The 20345-nt window shown below is 47.2% G+C and overlaps 1 protein-coding gene across 12 annotated transcripts in view; it reads right to left on the bottom strand.

Annotated features, from left to right (window-relative positions):
* Nucleotides 1-20345, bottom strand: part of Ptprm (protein tyrosine phosphatase receptor type M) — a 649476-nt gene that overhangs the window by 79224 nt on the left and 549907 nt on the right. For all 12 annotated transcript variants that reach the window (XM_040752893.1, XM_040752897.1, XM_040752894.1 and 9 more), the window contains one exon: nucleotides 6989-7076. In XM_040752893.1, the coding sequence (XP_040608827.1) occupies nucleotides 6989-7076 (88 nt within the window). The remainder of the gene's footprint in view (nucleotides 1-6988; nucleotides 7077-20345) is intronic.

The following is a 20345-nucleotide window of genomic DNA, read 5'->3' as shown; positions in this document are numbered from 1 at the left end:
CTGAAAATATTAGAAAGGTGTGTTTGTGTTGAATCGGTACAGATTTCTTTCCCTGTGATTATTCACTAAACAACACAAGGAAGCATCTCTTTGACCCGGCGTATACACCTTGCTAAGCATGATCGGCGGACCAGAGATTATTCAAAGTGTCGCTGTTGGTAGTTGCCCCTAGTTTATAAGCCAGTATGCCCTGCCCTATGAGAGGGACTTGTGACTTTCCTGCACACACTGTGTGGAGGAGGCTGTGTGTGCACAACTACACACAGTGTGGCCACCGGAAGGAGGGCGTTTCTCTGAGGCTGAGATTTGACGTGACTTTATATAAAACTGCAGGTGTCCACATGCTTTATATCGTCTTTAAAATCAGAAAAAAAAGAAAGAAAACAAAACCAACAGAAATGGAAAAAAAAAACAAGACAAAACAAAAACAAAGCCAGTAACTCCTTGGCTTGGGAAGAAAAACCCAGGGTAAACTTAACCAAATGTTAGCAGGATTTCAATTAGGAAGGCGCTGCTCTGGCCCATTTCCTAAACTTTCCTGCACATATTTTCTTTAATGTATATGTATTGCTTTTTTAATTAGAGAAAAGGAAGTTATTTTCCATGCATGCCTGGAACACAACCAAAACACAAGTAATGTTTACATTATAATCACGGCTCAGTGTTCTCCATTGTGAGATTAACACACTCAGCAGCCTTGTGAGACACAATCTGTGTAAAGACCATTATCCCCCAAAACTTTAGCCGGAGGACGTGGGGCGAATGCTTCAAAAGTCCCCAAACTACACATTCCAGCTTCCCATAAAACTTGCAACATCAAAATCTCATTCCTGATCCCTTCTTTAAACGTGCCCATCAGCCACCTGTCCATCTGTATGTCTCTGCGTGGGACTCCCCTCTGACCCCACATCCCATCCAGGTTTTGGGTTGGTCAGCTCTTGAATGTACCTTTTCTCACTTGGGCTACTGATTATTTGGGGTGAGGAACTGGCACATGGAAACCGGTTATAAGAAACTCCCACTTGCCGTTACCATTAGCCTGCGCTTTCCATGTTTATGTGTGCCCGTGCACGGCAGGGGTGCAGGGGAGGCATCCACGGGCAGGGTGTGCCGTGCCGTGCCGTGCTGAAGCAGGGCTGTGTGTGTAGTTAGAAAGGAGAGGGTGAGGGGAAGAAAGGATATTGTGCCAAGGTACAGTTAACAAGGGGAGTAAGTACTCATGTTCTGCAGCACTGTGGTGGCAATGACCGCTCCCAACAGTTTATTCCATATTTTGCCAAGAACTGGAAGAGATGGCATGATAAACATTTAAGGAAGAGGAAGGGTAATCACCCCATATCATGTGTGCATGCACTGGACAGTCACTGCCATCGGTATGTAGAATTATTATGTGCCGATGGAAAGAAAAAAGAAAAAAGCCTCCAGAAAACTGTTGCAGGCTTAAGGAAAAAAAATACTAACCGAGTAAAACAGGTCTTTAACCCAAATTCTCCAAACACGGCATTCATACCTTTTTATCAAATAACATTATTTAAAAACACCCCCAAGTAGCTGCAAATGCTTTCACTCTCCCCTATTATACACAACAATATTGGTAAAGGCTTCACAATTCTAACTATGTGTGATCAGATACTCTCCCAGTGGCAGAAAAAGAGCCGGAAATTTACAAGCTTTCATTTCTAACCAGTTCTCCCTCTCTGCTAAATATCGATGGCAGAGTTAAGTGAAATATTGAATCAGAATTACAGTGACGAGTGACATCCGGCCTCTGGGAGGCAACACGGGATTAATTTAATTCCCAGAGATTTCTGCAAAGCAATGGCTTCGCTCCTTCTGTGGTTACTTCCCGGGCCAAGGGCTTTGCTGCACTAGTACAGCCTGTGGCAGGGGCCGAGTGAGGGGTGCCTGGCATGCTACCCATTGCCACTGCCACTTCTTTTCCCCGGACGCAGGCTCGCACCAGGCAGAGGAGGAAATGCTGGGTCTCACTGCTGTGGCGTCTGCATGAAGACCCCTCTTGCTATTGGCTGATTGGGGCCTTGTCTGTGGCTTCTCCATTCACAGCCTCTGCCCGGCTTACCCTCTACTGTCCACAAGCTTCCAGGGACCCCCGACTCCGGTTCTTGGCCTTTCTGACTTTTACCCTGTGTCTTCCCGAACATGCTGCCTCAGTGGGCGCCGTTTGTCTGTCCACCTGAATGGAATGCTAAAGGACCCTGCACGCCAGTTCCTTGGCATCTCGCGATACACGAGCTCCTTTCCTCCCACCCTGCCCTGGTTTTCACAGCTCAGCCAGAGGATGGCAACTGTGAACCGTCTTCACAGATCTGCTGGGGTTGCTCAATCAGCAGAGAGAGAACTACTGGGCTCCAATATAAAACTCCACGAGAAAATGTCTTCAACCTGGGCCATCAGAATTGGGTTTCTGGCTAATGCAATCTGGAGGGAAGGAAGGGGTCAGGCAGCCTCCTCTTAGCCACTGATTAGCACATGCACTGGGGAAGTGGAGCTCGCTCCAGCAGGGGGCAAACTCAGAAAGGACTTCCCTTCCCTTCCTCGGGAGGACCTGCTTGCTGCCACCATCAGCGCCATGTCAGCATTTACTGAACTGGATCTCCCGTCCGGACTCCAGCATCACCCAGCCTCCGTATGTCAGCACCAGGTCAGACTTAACTGAACTAGATCTCCTGTCCGGGCTCAATGTGGCCCACTATGACAGCCTCCGGTGCCCTGGGTGGGTTCTGGAGACTCCGTGTGCCCTGCGCTCCTCCACAGACTGTCACTGTGTCCCTTTCTTCCTGTCGGACGCTGCCCATCTGCCCCGTGATTCACTAACTCATGTCCGGCACCAGGCCCCTTTCGTAACCATCCTCAGAGCAGTCCCTGTGACTGTCCATCGACAGCTCATTTGAATGCTACAACATGTCCCTAAACTACACTCACTAGCTTCCCGTGCTGCCACCAATGGCAAGCAAGCCCATTCCCTCAGCTCTCCTTCAGATCCGTTCTCACCTGAGTACGCAGCCTATCCATCCATCAGTCTCCTGTCCATCTGTCTGTCTGACCCTTTATCTACCCGATCCCCTAGAAATTTTTCAATGGGTTACTTTGCTTGAATCTACAGAGTGCATTTTCTCACTTGGGCTACTAAAAGATCTGCTAACCCAGTTTTCTATTTTACAGTTTGATCAAAAATTTCCAACGCACGCTCGATTAACAACAAATTCTCATCCAGTGAAATTCCCTGGTTCGCCTAATAAAGAGTAACTGCCTTAACGCACTCTAGGACACGGTTTGGGTCCTCCCCCCACCCCCACCCTTCTCTCTTTAGGCCATTGAACTCCCACCTCCACATTCCAACCACCTAACTGTTTTCCAGTTCCGCAGAGTCAAGTCCTCCCAACCCCTATGTGGCAGTATAGCGGGGTTGGCTCACACGATGTCCTCTCTGCTGCAGTCTTCTCTCCTTGTCCCTTTGTCTTGTCGTGTTCCACTTTACATCCTCAGGGACCCTTTCCCATGCCTCCAGTGTCCGTAGCTCAGGTTTTAGTAGCATCATGTACCACTGGCTGTGCCCTTAGCTTGTAGTTCACTCATTTTGGTAATCATGTACAATTACATAATTTCTCCCACGGCTCGCCCACCTTCAGCCCTGGGATTGTCTGGTCAACCTTCGTCACTGCAGCTACCCCAGTGGCTCCTGCCTGGAGTTTCCCTCCCATCTCTCTCTGCTCTAGAAACACTGGCTTCCTGGTCTCACCCCGTAGCCACCGCTTTCTTCATCCTCCGTGCGTCAAGTTCCGGCTTGTGCCATGCTCTCCCCAGAGGGTCCTCCTGGACCACATTCTAAAAACAAACTCACACCGCACACCGTTGCCCCCTCTGCTCTGTGTTCTCTTCCCGGCATCTCTTTGCAACTCACATTTTAGAGCACACTCTTAGTGACTGCCCTGTCTGCTTTGTAGCCCCACCCACCATCCCTGTCTATGTGATGCCCTGCTCCGTGCTCTCCGACATCCACAACAGTGTCTGGTTTATAGGGAGCACACAGGAAATCGTATGTGACGGGGAGGATCTCAGCTTGGCTCAGGACCACGAACATGGTAGTCAAATATGTATTTGTTGAATATATAGCCAAGAAGAAGAGAAATCTGCCTGGGGATTCTGTGCCAGTGGATTCTGACTCGTTCATTCTCTTCACTGCCGCTCCCTTGTAATGGGGAGCAGCTGCAAAGGGGCTGCCTCGTTAGGTGGGAGATTTGGTGTTTGCCTTGGCTTGGAGTTAATTATAACTGGGAATCGTTGAGAGGATTTAGAAGGGCTTTTTTGTCTGTGTGTGGTGGTGGTGGTAATGGCAGACCGAATGCTAGCTTCGATTTGGAAAGGGCCGGCTCAGCAAATTTATAGTGTAAATAAAGGAAAAGTTTAACTTACTTAAGACCAAAGCCAATAAACAGTTTTGAAGCACCATTAACAGCATTTTATATGCAAACGCTGTTGTGAAACAATGAATGTGATCATTACAAGCTTTTTTTTTATGTTCTTTGGAAAGCACGGCTGAGAATCTCTGATATGTGCACTGAATCCCACAATTCCTCACGCCAAGAGGAGGGGCCGTCCTCTGTGCCTTGGCTCTGTGAGGCAGACATCTCATGTATATAAATCTCCAGGGAGGCAGAACACATGTCCACATCCACTCCACACGTATGTACACTCAAGCATGCATGTGCACGCACACACACACACACACACACACACACACACATTCCATAAGTAACCTACAAGACAAGCATCCAAGTAGACTTCATGGGGAAGCAGGCTTGGGGCTTTACTACACACAGCTCCCTTTAACACAGCATGGTCTTCGGAAAAATTTCCAGAACAAGGACACACAGATGACATTACATGCCTTGCAGGACAAGGACCCTGTCACTTAGTGTGTGAAAGAATGCCTCATTTGTAGCTTACTGAGCCTCTCCCGACTTTAATGTGAAGGGAAGAAAGTCTTGGCAAGGCTTCAGGGGTTCTCAGAGACCATAATTGAAGGGCCCATGTATGTCAAGATGACCCGTTTTCCTTCTGTGAGCCTCTACAACCAGAGTCAAATACATCCACAGTCATCCGTCCTCTGTTTGCTGGCGTAGGAGCTATAGCTGATGTTTGGATCTCTGCAACACCAGTGTTCACTACTGATCAAGTGCCCCAGACTGCCAACTCATTTCACAAGGGGAAGTCAGATTCTAGACCTCAGGACACATTTCCTGCTCATAAGTGGTAGTGACACAGCCACAAAGCTCCAAGCAACCATGGTGGGTTCTAAAAGCCAGTCAACGAAGCACACAAATGCAACATTGATATCCTTGGGAAGTCAGTAGTTTGCTTGGATTTGTATCCAAAGGAAGGCATGGCTTGGCTGGACCCTTTTAGTTCTGTGTAAGCCCTACTCTTTTCTCTGTATAAAAACATATCAACAGTCTGTGTTGTTGTAGTGGTTTCGATGAGAATGGCGCTCTACATGCCTGGACACCAGTTGATGGAACTGTTTGGGGAGGATTAGGAGGTGTGGCCTTGCTGGAGGAGGTGTGTCACTGGGGGTTGAGTCCATATCATTCCAGTCTCTCTCTCTCTCTCTCTCTCTCTCTCTCTCTCTCTCTCTCTCTCTCTCTCTCTCTCTCTCTCTCTCTCTCTCTCTCTCAGCTACTGCTCCAGCACCATGCCTGCTTGCCTACTGCTGTGGCCCCTGCCATGATGATCCCAGACTCTAGCCCTCCTGAATGGTGAGCCCCAAATTAAATGCTTTCTTTTATAAGTTGCCTTGGTCATGGACTTTCGTCAAGCCCATAGAAAGGTAACTAAGACAACTGTCCAGTGTGATAGCCGCTAGTCTCATGCTCTATTCAAATTCAACACAATGAAAATGAAAAACAAACAAAAGCTAAAGAAATTCAGTTTCCCAGTCAATGACAGCCACACGCCATGCGCTGAGTAACCTGTGGCTTGAATGGACGAGAAGGTTTCCAAAAGCACAGGAAATGTCTGGCGCATCACTACCATAGAAAACCGTACCGTGAAGCCAAGGGATGTTCAGGCAGGCATGCAGAATTTAGCTGTACTTTCACGATCAATAATACAAACACACGACTCCCTTGGAATTCCTGTGCCCTCCAGGTTTGTTCCTTTGTAGGTAACATGACACGATGAACGAGGCGCTCTCAGGCCCAGACCCACACTCCTGTTTGTTAGTTTTTGCTCCTTCGGAAATAGCCTGGATTCTCTAGGGTGACCACAGTGGGCCCGTCAGCACCTTGATGCCATCCTATATGACTTGGAGCAATTGAACGCAGAGGATGGATGGTCTGAGCCCTGGGAGAAGGAGGCTCATCAATCTGCTATGCGTCTCGGCATGGCTACAGAACATTAATGAGGTTGGGCTCGATTTAAAAGCTGTCTGAGGCGTTATGGATGGCAGTGCGCAGTTTCGCGGCACTGGGAATTTCTGAGATATAATCCTAGCCCTTTTGCTAATGAGTATTGTGATATGGAGACTATCATTTAACTTCTGAGTTTCGCTTTCCTGCCCTTAAAATGGGGCTGTTGCTGACCTACCTAACCCAGTGTCCAGAGGATTAATGCGCCAGTGTACGCAGAGCTCTGTGCATGAAGCCCGCTGCGAGCCATTACGCCTATTCATTCCATGCAGCAGTTGGGAAACATTAAGTCTGGGATGTTTACTCCTTCCAAATGCATTTTCCTCCTTAGCGTTGTAGCATTACCTGCATTATCTAAACCTTAAATCTAAAAGTAAAAATAGGTCCCCAGGGAGGGTGCACTGATGTAGCTGGGGTCACAGATGATTTTTTTCCCCTTCGCCTAGGACAAGCCTTAAAACTAGCTCATGCAGCGGAGAGGAAGGCAGTAATTGCACAGTAAATTCTCACTGCCTGAGCCTGGTGCAGTCCTGCCAGGTGCACACACCACCACCGCTTACATGCAATGATGTTTCCGTATCTGTTCTTCATTCTGTTCTCGTCTTTCTTAGCGGAGTCCCACGGTGCAGACTGTCCTTCAAAGAAGCTCTGGAAGAGAGAGGAAGTGACACTCAGCATGACAATGTGATGTAGTGAACAGAGGGATCTTAATCGGAGGGGTGGGGGTGTCCTTAAAACCTGGGACGATGGTCAAGCAGGCGGTAGTCACAAGAATAAAGCGATTTTATTTTGGGAATACCTTGTTTGGCTTTTGCTAAGCACTGCTTCACATCGGCTAGCATCTCACAGGGACAGAGGTGAAGAGAAAAGCCACAATTTATTTGAACAATACTCTACTAGAATTTTCGATGAAGAAAAAGAAAACATTCCCCAAATTTCTTCCTTATAAGTGTTCACTACTCTATGTAAGACATATGAAGGTATTCTTTTTTTCCCCTCCCTAATAAATAACCAAAGGAATGCTATTTTGCATTGGAATGGGGAAGTAGGGAAGCTAACACTTCATGACTTCAAGATTAAAATCCTATAATGTGTTCTGAATGTCATTTGGATGTATTATACCTGGGGTCTTTAACAGTCACGTTAGGGTTTCCTATCACATTTTTAATGAAAATACCTTTTGCTATCGGTGGATAAGCGACAAGAATGACCCTGGCCTTCTTTCCCACGTTAGCGCCCACAGCATTTCCTTGTGCTACACAGACGTGACCCACAGCACACCATAGCAAGGAAGCTGAGAAAAGCTTGCTTCTTGTCATTGTCACAGATGCTAGCTAAACTGATCCCCTCACCGGTGAGTTAGGGCTCAAGCAGTTATAGACTTGCCTGCCCGACGTACGGCGTCCCAACCTTGAGTCCAGTGGGCAGTGCTCAGTACATTCTATGCTTGTCCGTCATCAGGAGGGGAGGGGACTGCATGTTCTGCATGTTTGTTTACCTGGACCTTATGCCCTCATGGCTCGCATAAATGGCTTGAATAAAACAGTTACTGAATGAGTGATGGATGGCACCACTTTGTCATAGCAGATGAGTGTCCACATATAAAACAAAGCGTTCTGAGACCTTGGAAGCCTGTCTGTCATGAGGCCATCTTCCATAATTTGAACGACATACCAGAGGCGGGATACTTACAAAGGAAAAGGAGGCTTGCTACTTCACATTTAAAGATCAGGTAGGCCTGCTTGCTTGGGCCTCTGGTGGAGGATGGCATCAGGTAGGGAACACATTGGCGGTGGGGGGCCAGGGGGTCAGAGTGGAACATGGGGAGGCTGAGAGACCGGGATTTCCGATCCCTTCAGAGGGCCTCCTCCAGTTGACCTAAGAATTTGTCATCAGGCTCTGCTTCTTAAGGGCCCCATCTTGAAACACGAGCACAGTGAAGTCCAAACTTGCAACCACGACCCTCGTGGCGGGGGGGGGGCGGCAAATGAATATCTGGACACGGCACCACCTGCATCCTCTTCCCAGATGTCACTCCGCTGTCACTGTGCCATCCCTGCTTTCATACCGTGTCAGGTCTCGTTCCTGGAATCTAGCTGAGCTCTCCCAACCAATAGGCTGGCAAAGGACCCGGTCATAGCTCTGTTCCACCCCTGGACTTTAGACCTCGTCACCACCCGCCTACCCATGGCACAAACCAGCGCACAGCATGAAGGAACAAGAGGATCATAACCACCGACGTCAGACCCGAGAATTAAATCGCCCATCTTGCATCTAAGGTCCCTTAGCCATGATCATAAAAAGACACTCCTTCTCTTGAAAAATATTTAAAATATACTTATCATTTGTGAAAAATCTCAGGGAGTGTGGCTGGAGAGACCAACCAGTGGCTAAGAGCTCTTGCTGCACTTACGGAGGACCTGGGTTTGCTTCCCGAGCGCCCACATGAGGAGGGTTCATATAGCCATCTGTAATTAGTGGATCTGACACCTTTTTCTGGCATCTATGGGTACATGCTTGCATGCAAAACACAGATACATATAAAATACAAATAAAATTTCAAAAAGCCATGAGAAAAGTAAAGAGAGGTTTTGTGTTATGAACAACTGAAGTCATATATTGCCAGTTGAAGAATAAAGTACCCAGGGATACAGGACAGATAAAAATGAAATATTTTCAAGTTATTGATAAATGGAGACAATAAAACACAGCTAAAAACTCACCAAATAATTCCACCTGGAACAAGACCACAATATAACCAGGAGATTATAAGAAAAAAAAAAAACCATGACAAGCTACAGTGTGTTAACTCTACTCTGCCCTATAATACACATTTAAAAATAGCTTCAGGGACTTTTTAAAGTCAAATATTCTCGTTCTGAAAGTGTCTTTGTTATTCTATGAATGACAATTATTTCAGTTTGAGTAATAACTGTTATTTGACTTCTAACAATGTAATTCTACTTTGCGTTTGTCATGATTTAATTACCAATTTCGCTTCCCCTGCCTTTTCTACTCATCTAAAAAGTTCTGGTTCTTTTCTTTCTCACTCTGTAGGAAGACGGAAGCAGAGAAGTGTCTTTGAGGGGGACTCTGACGTCTTCGAGTGAACCCCTACTGCAGTTTATGGCGGTCACCAGAGGCACAGCTTCTCAGAGGTGCGGATAGCCTGTCCCTCTCCTTACAGGCAGAGGCTCATGCTCGCCGCCTAGTTGGTCTTTAGTGTAATCACGGGACTTCCAGGAGCCCTACACGGGAAAATAACCAATCCAGTTGCATTTCGGCACCCTGGAATGTTTTAATCAGGATGGGGCTTCATGAGGCGTCACCTCGGGGCTCTTCCCAAGGTGGACATCAGATCAGCTGGAGCCCCAAGATGCGTGAGTTCATCGTCTCAGCTGAGCCTCACTGGGGTTAAAGGTAGGCATGAGCATCGTGTTCTCTTACCCCTGGCTCTTGGTGGACCATCCCGTTCTGGCGGCGACTTTAAAGGGAAAGGCGATACCGTTTCTACCTAAAAGTGGGCGGCTAGCTTCCATATCTAGCTTGCAAATCCTTGCATCTAACGAGGAAGACATTAAAGACGGCTCAGCAGATAAAGGTGCTTGAAGCCAAGCCCACTGACCCGAGCTTGATTCCACACCGTGGAAGCGGAGGACCTACGCCAAAGATTCGCCCTTTGACTTCTATACGTGGGCTGTCACACCCACACACCCATACACACACACACCTGAAGTTTAAAGAGTAGTCAAGATCATTTTGTTTTGTTGTTGGCTGCTTGTTAGAAAGCAGACGTCTTCTTATATGATACATGAGGCAGGGCTTTGGTTTTGAGCCACTCAACAGCCTGCACAGGGACTGTGTGACCCACTCTCACTGGAGAAGGGTATTTTCCAACAGACAAGCCAACACAGAACCAAATAAAGGCTGCCGTGAGAAAATAATGGGATGGCCATCGCCTTCACAACACCTCTCGATGATTCCTTATTAAAACAGTGATAGCATCTTGGACTTGGGCAGTTGTTCTGCTCCAATTTTATGGGCAAATTCTCCATGAAAAATACACCATTTAGACCTTGTCTTCTTATCATTGCCTTGGAAATAAGACAATAGACGCATGGGGGCCGAGAGAGGAAGTGAGAGCTACCAGGATTGGCTGTAGTGACTTTTGCTACAGACGCTAAGTGCAAAATTTTTAAATAGGAAATCTGTACTAAGACTAAACACCAGTTTTAGAAGTTCGGGTTTTTATTAGAATGTATTCTAAAAATATCTGAGAGCATTTATTGTTGGATTTTACTTTTCTTCGTATGCCTAAAGCAGTACCAAAGCTAAGTGGAGATTTTATGTTAGGACGTTAAGTTAGCCAGCGCCTCAACAGTAATGGGTGCTCTGCAGAGCTGTAGCATGACACATGGGATAGTCCCAGTCTTCATTGCTATGACGTCACACATCTGACATGAGGAAGGAATGATTATTTTGGCCTAGTTTCAGAGGGGACACCCATGGTTGCTTGCTTCCCACCTGGGTAGAACAGCATGGAGGCTGGAAAACACAGAGAGCAGAGAACACTGATGTTAGCTTTGTCCTTTTCACTGTTTTATTTTGTTCAGGTCCTTACGCCCAAGAAATGGTGCCATCTATATTCAGGGTGAGTGTCTCTACCTCCTTCACGCATCCTGGAAAGGACTTGCCAATCTCATAATTGACTGTAAATCCAGTCAAGCTAACATTGAAGGGTAGTCAGCATACAGCACCCATGGTTGCTAAACACATAGCATCTAGGGTTACCCAGCACACAGCACCCATGGCCACTCTTCACTCAGAACCCCTGATTCTCTTGGTTTCAAATTCTGAGAGATGAGAACACAGGTCATTGGTGCTGTACTGCTTTGCATCTGGTCTGTGGTCATGCCCGACGGAAATGTGCAACCTCCTACATAGCAGATGACTTCATTCCTTCTCCCTACGAGAAACTGAGGCTTCTGATAATGCTGTTAATCCGTTATGCTTGGCTTTGTTTTGTGTTTGCACAACACGAAGTGGGATTATCACTAGTGAAGTTACCAACAAGCAGAATGCACGGCAGGATATTAAGACCCAAGACACATTCCCCGGGGGAGTCAACAGTCTGGTTGTCAACAGATTCCTGGTCAATAGATTGGTTACATTCATTTGCACCTGGTGTTGGTTTTTAAGTCTCTCTTAATAAATTGCTTTATAAGACTCACATCGCACACTTTCTCTATGGGCAAGAATAAAAAGGCTTCTAAGCTTGCTCTTTTTTAATATTTTAAGAGGTCAAAGCCATACAGCTTTCTTTAAATGACACAGATTGAAGCCCTGATTAGAATTCAACCTTGAACCAATACTCTTGGGAAGAGACACGACATAATTTATGCCGTATCTTTCTAGATGGTTCTCTTGAATAGCTTTATTAAATCCATGGCAAGTGCAGCCAACCAAACTTTGAATTCTCCCGGTCCCAAGGCAGAGACCCCTCCAAGGACTCAGACTTTGTAAACATGTGGTGGTTCAGGGACAACTTGACCTTTCCTTAGATGTCTCTGCCATGCTCAAGTTCAATGCAGACCTCAATTCCTCCCTGCATTTCTCAGCTCAGGGTTTTCACTTGACAGAATTGTTTGCAAGTTCATTAAAATCAAATTTAATCTATGCACAGATGATCTGGGGGAAATAACCCAAAGAGAGGGAGAATGGAGGGGACATCTGAGGGACAGTGTGATGATTATTTGGTGGTTAACTTGCATCTCTGGAGCAGCAACCCAAGGGCAAGCTGAGGAGACAGAGAGCGATGCCTAGCATCCCCAGGACATGTTTTACAGGAGGAGTTTCAACTACAACATGCACAGCTAGGCATTCATTATGTGTCTAGGGCAGTTTTTTTAAGTATGCAGGTACAATTCAATGCACTAACTATTTTTTTTATTACAAAAACCCTCCTTCATGCATTTTGGGGATTTAAGTTAATGGTCTCACTGCACCTTCTGTTAGAATTTTCATAAATATACTTATGCTTTTATTCTACTTAAAATGTAATTAAAGTGCTTCTTCTGACTGCCTTAGCTCCTATGTACCAAGAAAAGGCAGCAAACCTGGGAACTACTCTGAAAGAGTAATAAGTTTCCAAAACAATAAAAAATAAAACCAGGCAGGCTCCAGTGAATACCAATGACTTCTCTGCTTTAAGACGCGGTGCTCGCCACGGTCATGGGGCAGAAGGAAATTGAACATCCTGCACACTGTCATTTTTTTCTGAATAGGGAACGTGTTTTTGTGATTCAATAACCTCCTCCTACACCCCTCACACCACTGTCATCTCCCACAGGATATAATTACACATCTCAGTGGCCCACCTCGGGAGAACGTTACTCCAAAATGATGCAGTCTGTTAAAAATGCCACAGCTCCCAGATATTAAAAAAGAGGAAGACAGCCCCGTTCAACAGAAAAGCCGTCCGGAAGGATGGGATTGCGGGTCAAGGCTATATGGAACAACAGACCGTTTTTCAGGCGGTGCGGGGTCAAGTGTTTTAGAAGCTTCTGAAATCGAATTTTTCCTCCCTTTCTCTTATGAATAAAATTGTGCACGTTAAAACTATTGGAATCATCACCCTGGAAGGAGGAAGATGAACCCATCGGGGCATGCAGAGCCTCTGAACTTCCTTTGTTTCCCGTCCATATTTCTCTTCTGGTTCTTCCAATCATTGCATTTTATGAGGTCCATATAAACAATTTATTGCTACAGCACTAAAGCAATGGCAGACATCTAACTTTGCCTGAATGGCCACAGAGTGGAACGCTGATGGGAAGGCGCCCTGAAGTTCATGCTCAGTGGTTGCAGTGGCCTCTGGTCACTGTCCTTCTCTAACGTCCCAGACAAAAGCAATCTAAGTATTGGACACTTCCAGGGCAGAAGAGGTGGAAATGGGTAAGAACAAGAATCCAGACCCCTGTGTGCAGAAACCAAAAGCAACACGTGCACAGCCACTGCATCTTTTAAAGAAGTTGCTAAACTCTTCGCAAGTCAATGGCCTTTTAAAAGTTACAGCTTAATCCAATGATGAATCATGCAGAACTTTTCTCCTTAGAGCATCAGGAGGATGAGGAACTGGTGATACTCATGCTATGACTGACTTCCTTTATCCAACATCGGTTTGTAACCTAAAACAAACCATGGAGCCTCTGTGACAGGCCTGAAGGAATCCCTCTGTGTCTGGCTGGCCTTCAGAACATGCTTCTCATGCTGTCGAAAGTCACCCTGAGTGGAAGCAATGTGACATGCACAGCAAAGTCACGGTTCTCTTTGGAAACACACCCTTGCTGGATGTCCAAAGCACAGCCAGTCTTCCTGTTTACATTTGCCGTGTTCAGAATCCTTGCTGTGGTCACACCTCCTGTTGACGATGTAACATATTCCTCAAGTGTACCAAAGCAGAAGAACAAATGAAAACCACCCATCAAGGGGAAAGGGAGAAGAAAGCAAAACCAACCAACCAACAAATGAACACCAACTCCTTAAGTGAACGAGGGATGGAGGCAGAGGTGGGGATGTGAGACAGTGGAGCAGTGAGGGCCCTGCAGCTGCTTCATGGTGGCCTGGTGTCTGTGGAACTGGGGCGAACTCTGGTGCAACATTGGTTATAAAGGTGGAGGTGCGAGCTCAGGGATAGATGGCCAATGAGAGCTCAGGGATAGATAACCAATGAGGGCTCAGGGATGGCCAATGGGAGCTCAGGGATGTACGGCCAATGAGCTCAGGGAAAGATGGCCAATGAGAGCTCAGGGATGGACAGCCAATGAGGTCTCAGGGATAGATGACCAATGAGAGTTCAGGGACATAGGTGGCCAATGAGAGCTCAGGGATAGATGACCAATGAGAGCTCAGAGATGGACGGCCAATGAGAGCTCAGGGAAAGATGGCCAATGAGGGCTCAGGGATGGCCAATGGGAGCTCAGGGATGGATGGCCAATGGGAGCTCAGGGATGGACGGCCAATGAGAGCACAGGGAAAGATGGCCAATGAGAGCTCAGGGATGGACAGCCAATGAGGTCTCAGGGATAGATGACCAATGAGAGTTCAGGGACATAGGTGGCCAATGGGAGCTCAGGGATGGACGGCCAATGAGAGCACAGGGAAAGATGGCCAATGAGAGCTCAGGGATGGCCAATGAGAGCTCAGGGATAAATGACCAATGAGGGCTCAGGGATGGCCAATGGGAGCTCAGGGATGGGTGGCCAATGAGAGCTCAGGGATGGATGGCCAATGAGAGCTTAGGGATGGCCAATGGTGGACAATTTCTTCAAAAGAACACATTTCCTTAAAAGGCAGCTTAGAAAAGAAGCAGTGCTGTGTAGCCCCTCTCTTTGGAGGTGCCTTCCTTAGACTTGGAGGCTCTTCTTGTTGCCTGAATCTGTGAGGAAACCCTCAGTTTAGAATCTGAGGAGCCCTGGCTTCCCAGAACCTGCTCCCAAACATGGTTTGAAAGGGTTATCAATGAGGGCTTTCGGCACCCAGAGGCGGCACCTACAGTCCAGTCTTCCTTGACAGGGTCTCTGTGGCTTATCACTGAGCGAGGGAAGGTACGGCTGGAGGCTGGGCAGCTGGGGTTCCTAACAGTGTGAATGTCCACCATGTAATGCTGGAGTCAAAGTCGACTTCTTCAAGATGGGCTTTGGCCAGTCCCTGCCTCCATCTTGGTTACATTGTACACCAGAGAGACTGACCTATCTTTCAGAGATTCTGGAACCTGGATCCATCCCTATCCTCGCTGCATTGCCCTGACGACCCCAAGAAGGCTGGTGTGCTTGGGAGGTGTCAAAGCAGCGATGTCACGGGGCACCAGGCTAGGCATGAAGGAAACGACTACTGTTTGCAAGGTGGCCTGAGAGGACTGGACCCAAAGGTTTTATGATTCTGGAGGCCACATCAGGCTGAAGTCCCGCCTCCAGGATTCCCACCCAGACTGCAGAAAGGCTGTTTCCACCCCCCCCATACACACAGATAGTGCTGGGCTGTAGGCTATTAGCTCTTTTCCGGAACTGCAGTTTCTTCCTTCTCTGCCCTTGACTCCAAATAGCTGTTGGTGAGCCTGAGCTAGAGGCATCCAGCCCTTCCAAACCAATCAAAAGCACCTCCTTGGTGCAAGGCAACCTGGAGACAACCAGAGAGCAAATGGATGCTTCTGTGGGAAACGCCAGCGGCTCCTCTCCCGAGAATGGCCACAGATCCGAGTTCCTACTTATCTTTCATTGGACTCTTGCAGAAGCCTCCGCCTCAGCCTCCTTGCTGCCCTGCGGTCCATACACTCGCTTCACAGTGGGTCCCGTACAAACATCCCAGGCTCCCTGGCACCGAAACCCTGGGAGTCCCCTCCCAGAGCTATCGGGACTGAGGTTAGGTCTGCATAACATGCACAGCACGCGGTGAGTGCTCAAACATGGCTGCCAGCAGCGCTCTGGTGGTGTTAATGCTTGAGACCCACAACATGGCCTTTGCTGGCTCTGCTGTTGGACTTTGCTACCATGTCTCTGATGGTTCTGTCTGTCCCTCAGCCCCTCCGGTGGCTTGGTCTTTTTCCTTCACTGGTTCTACCCTGCACTCAGAAGCGAGATGGCATTTCCCCCCCTCCTTTCTCATGTTCGGAATTGAGCCCAGGGTCTTGCTGCGCTAAGAACGTGTGTGCCACAGAGCTCTACCCCAGCTCCTGGGGCAGTTGTTTTGTGTTTGCTGATATATTAGTAACTAAAAGAAAAAAAACAAAATAAACACCAGCCCCTCTAAGGGTGACTTCTTCTTAGAAAGCTGTGACTTTTAAAAAGTTCTCACCCCGGAATTGGGAGCACACACAGGCCCTGTCACCCATGACTGAAAAAGGTAAAGTACACATTTTAAGAGATGACAGGCTCGAGGATGAACAAGTGCAGCAGAAAAAAAGGGAATTTTGACATGCAATTTGTGGCTCTCTTTTGACATGTATTAATTTATAAACTTTCTCGGCACAGTTCCCGGCTCTTCCTGTAATACCCGAGCCAAGGCGACTAAAGACAGAAATTTACAAAGAAGAACTGTGTTTAAGATGTAGAAAGTAAGTTTAGAAATACCCACTCGGTTTAGTGAAAAATAAGTCCATCCCCGTTGCAGAAAGTCCAGCGTGTGTGTTCTTCTTAATTTATGTTTAGCGCTGTTCTACTGCAGAGCAGTGTCAGCTGCCCACAGCTGAAAGCTACTTCTGGGGTCGAGGAAGCTCTTCCTTGGCTGAGTTCAGCCAAATGTCCTTCCCTGCAAGAAGACTGTGGACGCTTCTGAGTTGAGCAAAGTCTTGATGCCGAGCTAGGCTCGCGAGTCTAACTGGTGCAGGGGAGAGTCCTGGCACAGGCAGAAGGTTCAGTGTGCCAGGAAGACCCTTCTACAGTGACGGAGCAGTCCCGCCTTGGGGACCCTGCATGGACAGGTGCATCATCTTGCTATGTATCTTGGACAGACTACATTAACCATTTGTAGCCACACTGTCAAAACTGCGCTTCATCTGGACGACACACTTCGGGATTGGCAGGCAGGTGTGGGTGCCTGAAGAGAGGGGAGGAAGCGGGGAGGACGCCAGGGGCTGACAGTGACAGCTGACGACAATGCACTGTTTCTTTTCTAAATTTTACTTAGTGGTGCATCCCTTACCTCACCCCCCGCCCCCGCTTACTTTCCTCTACTGGATTAAATGAGTTAATTATTACATGTGATGATGCATTTGCTTGTAAGTGAATATGGATATTGTTATCATAAATGGAAAGCTTACACACCAGGCTAAGATAATAGGAAGAAACGAACTGGAAACACGCCATCACGTAAGCAAACCACGGTGGCAGCTCCACCCCGGCTGTACCGCCTTGGCTATGTTCTGAGCCTGAAGCCTCTGTTTAGGATGAGAGAGAGGAAGTGAGGGGAGGAAGTGAGAGGAGAGGAAGTGAGGGGAGGAAGTGAGGAGAGGAAGTGAGGGGAGGAAGTGAGGAGAGGAAGTGAGGGGAGGAAGTGAGGAGAAGTGAGGGGAGGAAGTGAGGGGAAGAAGTGAGGAGAGGAAGTGAGGGGAGGAAGTGAGGAGAGGAAGTGAGGGGAAGAAGTGAGGAGAGGAAGTGAGGGGAGGAAGTGAGGGGAGGAAGTGAGGAGAGGAAGTGAGGGGAGGACTCAGACTTTCAGCTCAGCTCTGCTGAACTCCCAGGCGGCACAGTTGCTGCATCTGTTTCTCGATTTTCATGATAGGATCGCTGTAACACCCAACAGGCTTGCTTTCTTGCATTGAAAGCTGGGGTGATGGCTCGCTGCAGCTGCACATGTATGGAGAAGACCTGCAGCTTCACCTCCAGCACACGTGTGAAAGCCAGGCGTGGAAGCACGTGTCTGTGACCCTGGTGCTGAGGAGCCGAGGCTCAGCCGGTCTAGCGGATTTGTGAGCTAGCTCCAGTTCTGGTGAGAGAACGTCACATACACACACACACACACACACGCACACACACGCACACACGCACGCACACACACGCGCACACATACACACACACATACATACACACACACACACACACGCACACACACAGGCAGCTGAGGGAGGTATGACATAGACCTCTGACCTCTACATGTCGCCACATAAACACATTTAAAATCTGTTGGCATCAGTGAAAACAACGCACGGAGTTTGTACCTGTAGAGTCAAGAAATATGGTTATAGTAGTATAATGTCTGGCGCTTCTAGAACCTTTAGGGAAATGCACAAAGTGTGCCAGGCACAAATACCTATACTCCTTCCAGACTCAAGAGCCCTAAAAATAAGATGCTTAGCATTTCTGGTCTTAGCCCACGTAGAATGGGATGTCCACCTGGGACCTATGAGGGATACTACCAGTGTTAGTAAGTTGTCCTGTCAATCAGCGCTTCCACACATCATATATATGTAAAAATATATACACACACATATATACATATATATGCATATACATAATATTTCAATGCATTATTTCGAAGATTGGCTCTTGGCGAGTTTCATATTACTGTGAAATGAATGTTACGGGGTAACCAACCACTTCATAACTTATTTTACATCCTGATCCATAGGAAGAAACTCACGCTTGGTACTGTAGATCTGGTCAAGAACCCGTGGTTGGGGAGCTTCCAGGACCCAGGGGTGAACTCACTACTCCTGTTCTACTGATCAAGCGGAGAATCAACCGCACTCTCAATTCTCTCTTCACCCCTTCTCCCTACCTATAAGTTACTGTCGCCTCCGATGTCAGCAGAGACGTCTCCTTGTGCCGTGGGCAGGGGTTAGACGTCAGAGAGCACAGAGTAAATGTCAACGGAGTGCTAAGACACAATGGGACATCGCCCTCATGTCTCTGCCTCTGGGTTCTGGGTCTAGCACAGGGGCAGAGGTTAGGGAGGACTAGAAGGGAGGACCACAACTAAACAGTCTCTTCTAGACATAACAGGACTGGTGCACTCATGAATTCGCAGTAGCTACACAGGATCAAGACAGTCAGCTTCCAGCGCAGAGAGGGAAGCAGTTCCTGGGCTGCTGGCCCTAAGTGAGGAGTCATGGACAGTTGGTGGCTTTGGGAGGACAACTTCTGTTTTCTTTAAGGTGTATGTAGCTCCACACCCAGGAGCCTGGGGACATCACAAATGGGATTTGAAGGCTTACTAAAAAAACAGAGAGGGCACTTAAGTTGGGGGCAGGGGGAGGGGACGACGGAGGAGTGGCCCTGGGAGAGGTTATGGAGCTGAGTCAGCGTGAATATGATAAATGCATTGTATGAAACTCTCCAATAATTAATAACAATATTTAAAAACAAGTTCAAGGGTAATTTAAACAACTTAATATAAGATTCATCTCAAAATAAAATAGCCAGAAATACTATTTGGCATTCATTTATTGCCTTGCTTTTCATGTATAACTGACAAATAAAGCAATCCCATTATTGGATAGATAGCTCAAAGAAGTAAAATTAACATATCAAAGGGACTGCTGTACCCGATGTTCACTGCTGTACTAGTCACAATAGCCACTGTGCAGAAAGAATCTAAGTGTCCTTGGATACATAAATAGATATAAAAAAGGTATGGTACATATAAGTACATATCAAGTATATTTTCTGTATTGAAAAAACATATATACATGTGTCCTGTCTAACTGTAAATAAATTACCATTATGTTTGAGAGGGTAATGCCCCAATACAGTGGTTTTTTTCTCCTCAGTACTAGGATCTGAGGTCAGGATTAGAGTTACTTGAAGTGAATCAAGGTTAGATGCAAAGATGAAGTAGCCAAAAGGTACATTTAGATTCAGCTACTCCTCTTTTTTTAAAATGAGGATTTGCTCTCATTTCAAGGAAACAGATAATGTATTACAAGCTTGAGGTTGCACGGTTTAACTTTTTTACTTACATCTCCAAAGCTGGGATTAAAATAGAGGCAAGATACTGCATGCAACAAGACACAGGGCCTTAGAATGTGTCTTGGCAAAGGCCGCAGAGTTGAAAGTCAATGGAGGCGTGCCCAAGGATGAGTCTGAAGGGCAAACAGCGGAGCTCTAAGGCCCTGCAGGTCCTGTGCTTCTGTGCATTCTGCAACAGGAAGACCCTTCGTACTCTATCTAGACGCCCCTTTCAGAAGAAGGCGCTCCCAGAAAAGAATCCGAATTTATTTTTGCCAAGAGAAAAAGAGAAGGCTCAACAGTTTCATCAGGGAAAAAATTTGCTTTAGTTAACCACAATCAGCTCTGTATTTAGTGGCAATAACAGGCCAACAGGCCACGCCGGTGACAGCCCAGGACGGCACGGCACCCTCCACAGTGTCCCCCACACTCTACTGAGTAACGAAACCCAGGTACCTCAGAGCGGCCGGTGTGACGG

The sequence above is a fragment of the Mesocricetus auratus genome, unplaced genomic scaffold (genome assembly GCF_017639785.1).
Source record: "Mesocricetus auratus isolate SY011 unplaced genomic scaffold, BCM_Maur_2.0 Super-Scaffold_100010, whole genome shotgun sequence".
Taxonomy (NCBI): domain Eukaryota; kingdom Metazoa; phylum Chordata; class Mammalia; order Rodentia; family Cricetidae; genus Mesocricetus; species Mesocricetus auratus.
This window is presented reverse-complemented; position numbering and strand designations above follow the sequence as displayed.